General features: G+C 57.8%; 1 protein-coding gene across 2 annotated transcripts; it reads right to left on the reverse strand.

Moving 5' to 3' along the window:
* Window positions 1-933: 933 nt before the first annotated feature.
* WFIKKN2 (WAP, follistatin/kazal, immunoglobulin, kunitz and netrin domain containing 2) lies at window positions 934-8,939 on the reverse strand. Of its 2 annotated transcripts, none has more exons than XM_024235207.3 (2): window positions 6,743-7,295; window positions 934-3,783 (listed from the first exon to the last, which is right to left on the reverse strand). In XM_024235207.3, the coding sequence occupies exons 1-2, from the start codon at window positions 6,950-6,952 to the stop codon at window positions 2,263-2,265; spliced, it is 1,731 nt and encodes a 576-aa protein (XP_024090975.1). In that variant the 5' UTR covers window positions 6,953-7,295; the 3' UTR covers window positions 934-2,262. The 2 variants fall into 2 exon arrangements, with proteins under 2 accessions (XP_024090975.1, XP_024090976.1); XM_024235208.3 differs by lacking the exon at window positions 6,743-7,295 and adding an exon at window positions 7,845-8,939 and having other exon boundaries at window positions 947-3,783.
* Between the last annotated feature and the right edge of the window lie 346 nt (window positions 8,940-9,285).

Consider the following 9,285-nt stretch of genomic DNA (forward strand, 5'->3'; position numbering starts at 1 on the left):
GCTGGAAGCAGGTGCACAGAATGTCCCTGGGCCTCTGAGGACAGGGTGAGACCATCCTAACCCTCCTTGGTGACCTGACCCGAGCAGGGTGGGGGCCCGTGGCTGCTGCCCACACCACTTTGGTGGCTAAGTTTTGTGCTCAGTGTTCTCCCGATGTCAACTTGAGAAACCCTGGATCCTCTGCTTCTGTTCTTCCTGCTCCCGACCTCCTCCTCGCACCCTTATTGCAGATAAGATGGGCTGGGCCAGGCTAGGCTGGGCCTGGATTCTTCTTTTGGGTTGGGGCCCAGGAAAACACACGCAAGTATGCAGGGGAGTGGTGTCTCTTGGGGACAAACAGGCTGTGGGGTGTGCCATGGCTGAACACGTCTCCAGAGCTGGGGAGCTGCTGTGGGCCTCCCTGGGGCCAAAGGCACAGCTGTCCCCATTCTGGGAACCAAGCCCCACGCCGTGAGCATACCTAGGGCCTTGAAACAGTCTTCCTGGGACCAGGCCTCACCTAGAGGCCCCCTAGTGAGTCACAGCTGGCAGCTGTCCTTGCCTGCTCCGTTCCGATCTCCTCCACCTTCTCGCCTCTGAACTTGATACCATTGGTGGAAGGGTCTGGACACTGCACCTGACCGACTGTGCCGTCACGCTGGGGTGAGAGCAGATTACAGATCAGAACACCTGGGCTGGTCCCCACCCCTTCCTGCCTTTGTGTTCTTGGCAAGTCACCTCACCTCTCTGACCTCAGCTTAACTCACAGAGCTGAGCTGAGCATCAGTTAAGGGGCCTTGGAGCTGCAAAAGGGGCCCAAATATTACCAGCGTCTCTCCATCCCCCAAAGATGCTCCCACTGGCCAGACTTCCCTCTTGTAAGGTCACCAAAGCAAATGACACTACCCACCTCCCTCCCTCCCCCACCATAACCCAAACGAATCACACAAGAAGGGCCATTGATACTATGAGCTTTTAATTGGTATCTTCCTCCTTATATTTGAGGAAGAAATGAGGACGCCCCACAAGGACCTTCTTCAGCTTGGAGGGGCAGGGACAGAATAGGGCAGAGGAGGGTAGTGGGGGCAGATGCAGAGCTGACAGTGGGGTTTCCCAATCCTCTCTCTAGCGGCCGGAGGGCCAGGATCACACAGAAAGTCTGGAAACACAAAAAATCACCGACGAGCTGCCCCATCCTTTGCCCAGGTCTCACAGACAGCCTCCTTCCAGGTTCCCGTGGGCTCCCGAGGCTGCCACCAGATGGGAGCATCGAGCAATGTTCCTTTTCCTTCTCCAGCCACCTCCCTCCTCTCTCAGTCCATTACTATCCCCTTCCCTGCCTGCTTTTTCATCTTCCTGCATTTCTCCTGCTACCAAACAGATCCCGGGGCTTTTGTCTGCTCTATGTCCAAGGAAACCAGTGGCATATGAAAGCACACCATCCATCAGATAGAAACTCCAGACAGTTGTGAGTCCAGCAGAGGGGTGCGTCTGGGGGCCCTGGGATGAGGACATCTGTGTTGGGGCTCTAAGAGCTGGGCAGTGACTAACATCTCTCTGTGGTCCTGGCACCCAGTAAGCATTCAGAGAACATCCACTGAGTTGAACTGAACTAGATCGACAAACCAATGCAGCCAAGGAGAAGAAATATGTATTCTGCTGGTGCCGTGGTGGCGTCAGAGGCAAGCTGACCACCACCCAAAGGCACCTGTTCCAGCAGCTTCCATTCAGGGCAAGTCATGTGCTGGGCTGGACTCTGCCTCCAGCTTGCTACTGCCCATGCCCCTAACCCCAAGTGGCCTCTGCTCATGGCAATCGAGGAGGCTGTGGGAAAGGTGTCCCATGAGTCCCTGGGCCCTCCTATCTCTCCCCACCTACCCCCTTTGCAAGCCAATCCATTCAACTGTTCCTGTGACCAGCACACAGCGGCCATCTCTTAAACCCTTGCTGGGAGACTGGCTAGGGGAGGGTGGCTGGGAGACCCAGGGGTGTGGGGCCAGTGAGGGGAGGAGAATGTCTGAGCGAGCTGGTGGTCACGAATAACTTCCGTGTGTCCACTGACTTCTCCTTTTGTCCCCCTCAGCTAAAAAGGATATGAACCCCTTATTGAACCCAAAGAACAGACGCTGATCTGAGACCCTCTGTGGCTTTTTCTCTGACACATCGGTTGATGTTTCCCTGCTGTCCCAAGCCTGTCTAATCTGACCTCACCCAGTTTGCTGAGAGGCATTGGGGTGGATAGGTGGAAGAAGACCAGGGAGGGGCAGGGAGGGGTGGGGGGCTTCAGTGCAAGCCAAGAAACTCCTTGAGGACGTCACAGGTCTTCTTGTGCATGACCTCGCGCAGCTTCCTGACCCGGCGGGCACTCGACGCGCCCACAAAGCTATCGGGGTGCAGCACGGCCATGCCGCCGTCCACCTCCCCCATGATGATGAGCGGCGTCTCGCTCACGGTCACGTTGGGGCAGGGGCATGCCCAGTCCACGTGAAGCAGAGTGACCTCCAACGGCTCCCGGCCCAGGAACTTGAGGCCCATTTTCTCATCCTTTAGGACCTCATCCACAGTCACCAGGGCGCGGCCCGAGTCAGGCTCCTCGGTCAGCTCAGAGACTCGGCCCAGGATGACAAAGTCGCTGCGACAGAAGCTGGTAACGAGCTTCTGCCGAGGCTTGCAGGCCCGACAGCGCTGGTTCCCCCTGGGGAAGGGGCACGACTCCTCGCAGGCCTCACGGCTCTCAAAGTTGTTGCCATTGCCCTCGCAGCCACCATAGACAAAGGACTGGCACTGGCCCGTCTGGCTGTTGTAAGCCCAGCGAGGCGCGTAGGCTTTGCAGGGCCCCTGCAGGGCGGGCAGGCTGCACGCGGCCAGCGGCCCACTCATGCAGGCCAGCATGCAGGCCTCATAGGTCTCAAAGTGGTTGAGGTTACGGTGGCAGTGGCCAAAGGTGAAGGTCAGGCAGTTGTTGGCCTGGGCGTCGAAGTGCCAGCGGGTCTGCTCTTCGCCACAGTCCTCGCTGTCTGGGGGCTTCAGGCACTCGGCCGCCGGGAAAGCCGTGCCATTGGGGCTGCTCTCTGAGGTGGCTGCAGCCTGATGCCCCCTGACCACCGACAGCGGGAAGTCAGCCCTCAGGACCCCGGCCACGTTCCGGGCCGTGCAGGTATAGATCCCAGCATCCTGCAGCTGGGCGTTATAGATGACCAGCTGGGCAATGTTGGTGACCACCACGTTGCCACGCACATGGTTGGGCCGCATGACCACGTTCTCCCCATCCTCCAACTGCTTCTCCCAGGTGATCTCAGGCCGGGGCCGGCCCACCACATCACAGAGGAAGCTCACTGTCTCACCCATAGTGACCGACTGGTGCACAGGGTTGTTGAGCAGCGCGGGGGCCGCCATGTCCAGCTCAGGGGTCTCTGGGGAGGCTGTGGTGGGGTGCATGGTGGTCTCAGGTGGCGGGGGGCTGGTGTTGGGCCAGGTGAAGTGATAGCGGCAGGTTACAACAGCCAGCGTGATGCCTTTGGAGCAGGCCTCGGCATCCATGTAGCAGCGGTTATAGTAGGTGAGGCCGTCCGAGGCACAGGTAAAGCTGGGCTCCTTCTCACAGCGGTCTTTGCACTTACACACGGGCTGGCCGTCCCAGATGTCACACTCAGAGCCCTGCTGCAGACACATGAAGTGGTCACACGTGGCCTCCTTGGGCATGCCCACTGGGCCCTTCTTCCCTTTCACGTCCATGTAGCGGGCCGCCACGCAGCTTTTGGTCCCACATACGTTGGGGCAGCACTTCTCATAGGTCTCACACTCCTGAAAGAGCCAGAGAGGGTGTCCTGAACAGGGAGGAGGAGGAAAGGAGGGGCTCCCTATCCTACCCCATGGTTTGTGGGGAGGAGAGCTAACATGTACTCACCATCTAGTGGGAGCAAAACACTTGAAAATAATAACGAATGCATACGTAGCATCTCCTGCATACCAGGCCCTCGTGTAAGAACTTTGACATCTGTGAGCTTGCTATGCTCATCACAAGCCAGAGGTGGGTACAGCCATTATCTCCACTCCACAGATGATGACTGAGGCACAGAAAGGCTAAGTAACTTTCCCAAGGTCACTCAGCTAGCAGGGTAGGAAGGGGTGGGCCAAAGACTCTAAAAGGAAAAGTTTTCCTACAACCATTTTACAGATGAGACTGCAGCGACTCCGAGAGGTGATGCCCAAGTTCAACAGAGATGGGAAGTGGCAGAACAAGGCTCCAAGCTCCCAGTGGAAGGGATCGAGAAATGGCGTTTTTTCTCCTGCATCATGTAGCACAAATGAGGTCTAGCTTGAACAAGGAGGCCTGCCTTTCATCTCTTTCCTATGGGAGTGAGGATGCCTTGCCGACTGGAAGAGATCACATCAGAGGCTAAGAGGGGAATGCCCGTGGGACTTTATCCGAGGTGATCCACACCTCTCCTCTCCTCAAGGAGACCGACACACACAGGGAACAGAGGCTGTGAGAGGGCCCAGATCGATCCACAGCCAACAGTCAGGGCAGGCATGATGGGCCCCGCACGCCAGGTCTCAGAGCCTCAGGCTGTGCCAGGCCCAGGTGTCAGCTCCATGTGGGACCTTTCACAGGGAAAGCAACAAGAAAAAAAGTCCCTTTGTGTGGCAAAGGTCAGCAAGGCCGTCAGCAAGGACTTGCCAGGCCGTAATCCCCTCTGATATTCTGTGGAGCCACGTAAAGCATTAGTTTAATTCCTCGAAATTAGCAACATGCTCCTGGAGCTGACACAAACAAGGATTTCACGTGGTGTTTTCAACAATAACACATCGTACCCACTGGGCAGGCAGGCAACGCTCCTAATCCTCCACCAGGTAGTAACTCTGTGAATTACTCCCCACTAGGGCTGGCCTCTTGTCATTCCAACTTTTATTTCGGCCTCTTTGACATTCCACATCAGCTAAGAGGGGGAAAATATCCCCCCACCCTGGCTGCATGGAGCCTGCCTGCTTGACTTGTTTACTGTTCTACCCCTTTCGGCTCAGAATGGGGACTTTGTTTTGCAGCCCTTGTTTGGCATAGTCTTCCAGGCCACACCAGGGGAGGCTTTGGGACAGGGATGGGCAGCTCTCAGAGCTGGGTCTAAGGGAAGAGAGACCCCGCAGGGAATAGAGAGCAGGAGAGGGAGTGGGAGCAGAACCTTCTCCTTGGCCTGAGCCTCATCCCATTCCCTAAGACATTCAGGACCCGGAGGTCCATGAAAGGCTGGGTCCTTGGGCACCAGAGGGAAGGTATTTCTGGCCACAGGGAACCTAGAGGGGGTCCTTAGAACACTTCTGTGTAAGGGGGCCAGAATGTCCCCAAGGGCTGTCTGGATACCCAGCCCTCCACAGGTGCCTTCTCCCCAAGACACAAAATCCACCAGAGTCTCACCATCCCCAAACCCTACCTGGTTTATCAGGCCAGCCTGTGCCTGCAAATGTAGCCAACCAATGGCGTGACCTTGGCCAGATAGGAGCAGCCACCACTCCTCCCGACTTCTTATCTTCCTTTCACTTGGCACCACCATTGCCCACTGGGAGCATCTGTCTTGGGAGGCCTAAGAATTGTCCCTGGGCACTGTGAGGTTGAGGCCACCCTCTCCAGGTCAGCCCTCTGCTCTCCTGTGGGTAACCAGGCATCTACGGGGGAACCAGTGGCTCTCATGTTCCCTGGGGATGCCCCAGCCTGGATCTGGAGCCCTGGGAGACTTCGTGCTGCCCTCAGAGCTGGCCAGACTGGGCAGGAAATAGCTCTGCCTGGAGCAGGTGCAGGTCCCACAGCCTGTTGCCCCAGAGGGGGTGGGCAGGAATGGCCCTCAGGAATGACTCGGGAGCTAGAAGAGAACTGGCCCTGCCCTGCGGCAGTGCCCTCTGATACAGAGCAGAAGGCAGGACCGAGGAAGCTGGGAGGCTGAAACGTGGTCTCCTTCCTCCCAGGGACACCAGAGATCCATTCAGAGCTGCTCCTGCTTGGCCTGCTGTCAGCCTGGTCTGCTCTCAGGCTCAGGGTCCAAACTCCTGAGGAGGTGGCCTGGAGTCCGATGCAACCAAAGCTTTGTTGTTAGACGTGGGTTCCAAGCTCATCGTTTCCTCACTGGCCATGACACCTGTGCCCTCCCTGCCTGGCTCTGTGTCCACTCTCTCACCTGTGAATGGGCTGCTGATGCCCACCATGCTGACATGTCATGCCAACACACACGACGTGCCTGGCATGGTGCTGGCCCACAGTAGCCCTCAGCACACATGAAGGAGGAATCCTCGAGTTCCAGTCCCTGATGAACTGGGACATCGCTCCCACCTCTCCTTCCAGGCTTCGGTGTTAATAGACAGGATGGTGCCCTGTTTCTCTCCAGGTGGACGGGGCCTGTGTTCCTTCACCTTCCTGGGCCCTGCAGGGCACTCCTGCATGGTCCCCATCCTGTAGCTCCCACCCCCATCACTCACAGGCTCACATGGTCCATCTCTGGCTTCTGGACCCCACTCACCTGGTCCGCCTCACACTCCAGCTTCTGGACCCCACTCACCTGGTCCATCTCACACTGCTGCTTCTGGACCCCACTTACCTGGTCCATCTCACACTCCCGCTTCTGGACCCCACTCACCTGGTCTGCCTCACACTGTGGCTTCTGGACCCCACTCACCTTGTCCTCCTCACACTCCCGCACAGTCCCTACCCCATGGCTCCCACCCCCATCACTCACAGGCTCACGTGGTCCATCTCTGGTCCCTGGACCCCACTCACCTGGTCCGTCTCACACTCCCGCCTGCAGGTGCTCTGTGCGTCCACCCAGAGGTTGGGATTCATGTCGTTGGGGCAGATGCCGGCGTGGGAATAGCGGATGGGCGGCAGCGCCAGGCTTCGCGGGGGCACCCCGAGCAGTAGCAGCAGCAGCAGCAGCGCTGCCACCTGCTCCCAGCGAGACCAGAACCGGTGACACCTTAGGGCCCACATGGTGCAGGCTGGGGCTGCTAGAGACCTCCCCTGAAACGATGCCAGGGTCTGGGGCCCACCAGGGCCTTCTTCTCAGGGGCTGCAGACACCTGCCCTCCCCACCCCAGCAGGTTTCCTGCTCAGGCTGCTCTGCCGCTGCTGCCTGCACCAAGTCAGCACAGCCTGCCGGGCTGTGCGGCTTCAGATAAAAGAAAGGTCTTTGGAAGGAAGCTCCCTCTCCTGAGTGTGCAGGGAGAGGAGCCACAGCAGGGGCCCGCGCCCGGATTTATATCCTGGGCGCGCCACCCGAGTGGGAGCCAGCTAACCTGATGCCTGTCACAGGCAGGCTGCTGGCGCCTCTGTCCCGTGGCTGATCACAGACTTATTGCAGAAGGGGGGAAAAAAAAAAAAGAAGCTGGAAGCAGTTTAGGCAGCGTATCTGGCACGGTGGGACACCTGCTTGTTTTTGACTCCAGGAGGCCTTTAACCCCTTCAAGGGCCAGAAATGGCATGTGCTTTGCGGGGAGCTGGCTCCAGGACACGCAAGCTCACTCTGAAGGAGGGCTTGTTTCCCTTTCCCCCACCTCCTTGGGGCCGGGCCCCCTCCTCCTCTTTGGCCACCTCTAAAGAACACACAATCGCTTGTTACGAGGAGGGACCTGCAGCCGCCGGGTTAGCATCGCCCGGCTTGATAGTACATTTGAGAGCAAATGACGTGGAAAAACAACAAGTTCACGGCCATTCCAGGGCGGGCCTGCGCCGCGCTGTGCCCTGTAAGCTGACTCCCACCCCGGCCCCAGCCCTTTGTGGGGGGTGTGCACACGGACAGCTCCCTATCTCTGTGTCCAGGGCAGTTGGCGTCTTAAGTTCCAACTTCAGTTAATTTTCCCCAAATCATTCCAGAGACACATACCAGATATGCTCTGGCTCCCCCGGCGGCTGGGACGGATCACATTCCCCGCTCTTCCTTGACACACCAAGAAAACCTCCGCGGTCACAGTGTCTCAGGATTGTGCCGGAGTCCAGCTGCCTTCGCTGACTACCACAGTGGCTGCTCTTCAGTGAGCTCCTTCTGACTGCCAGCCTTGTCTGGCCTCCCCCACTTCCCAAAGGAGAAGGTCTGTGGTCGAAGAGGGCTAGCGACTTGTCCAAGGTCGCACACAGTGAGCAGTCCTGGTGGTACCAGCTGCCAGATGCACTGGGCTCTTCACACGTGTGGCTTCTCTGAACGCATCATCTCATTTAATCCTCACAACAAACTGCACCTCCATTTCAGATCGGAGGAAAGGACGCACAGAGAGGCTAAGCAACCTGCCCATGTCGCACAGCTACCCCACCACGGTACGGGAAACAGGGACACCAGCCACAGCTACCCCACCACGGTACGGGAAACAGGGACACCAGCTTGCTGGGTGTGGGCAGGGGCCTTTTAAAACCACCCCTCCCCCATCCATCTGTCAGAACTGCTGTCAAGGCACAGCCCAAACTCTGGTTTTCACAGACTGGACAAGAAATTTTTGAAACATCAGGGGCTATATTTGTGGAGGGGCCGGGAAGAGAGCCAGAAGCTGCCAGGGGCTGGGGGCGATTCCTCCCCCATTTGGCAGCAAATGGCTTGTATCTAAAATGCCACACAGCAGCCTGCAATCTGAGTGTTTTCGAGTTGGTCACTCGATCCTGGGGGTAGGGGGCGGAGGCACATAGAGCCCCGAAAGAGAGGTACCTTTCCAAGGCCAAACCACAAGGGCCTTGAGGAGCTGCTGTGTCCCAGGGACAGTCGGTGGGGTGGCCCCCACACGCATCAGAGACGGAAGGGATCCTGAAGGCAATCTCGCTTTACAGCTAAGGAAACTGAGGCCTGAGCCCAGGCCACTCCTTCCCCCACATCCACTTTCCCCTTCAGGAACACAGCTCGCCATCTCACAGGACTGTAAAATGGCCACGGGACACTGGCTTCCACGCCCAGACCCTTCCCCTTCCCAGCCGGGCGGGTGCTGCCTTCTCCCTGCCTGAGCTGGTTCCTTCCCGTTGTGCGGCCATTCTGCAGGATCTGTCTTTTCTGCTTATGTCAAATCGCTAATGAAGGGTGTCAGATCCTAATCCTCTAAATTATTGGAATAAACTTCCCTTCGAGGCCAGTCCCCGTAATGAAGCCAGACAGCGGGCGACGCCGGCTGCTTTGAATTCCCGGTAATTTCATCAGCCCGTGTTCCAGCTGCTCCGCGCGGGGGCCTTCACACAGCCCTTGGACAAACGCGGTTTGCGCAGCCTCCTTTGATAGCACAAAGGGACATGGACAGTGACACATTTCTAAGCAGGACTTAGAAAAACTGTCACAGCCCCATTAGGCCTGG

The sequence above is a fragment of the Pongo abelii genome, chromosome 19 (assembly GCF_028885655.2).
Source record: "Pongo abelii isolate AG06213 chromosome 19, NHGRI_mPonAbe1-v2.0_pri, whole genome shotgun sequence".
Taxonomy (NCBI): Eukaryota; Metazoa; Chordata; class Mammalia; order Primates; family Hominidae; genus Pongo; species Pongo abelii.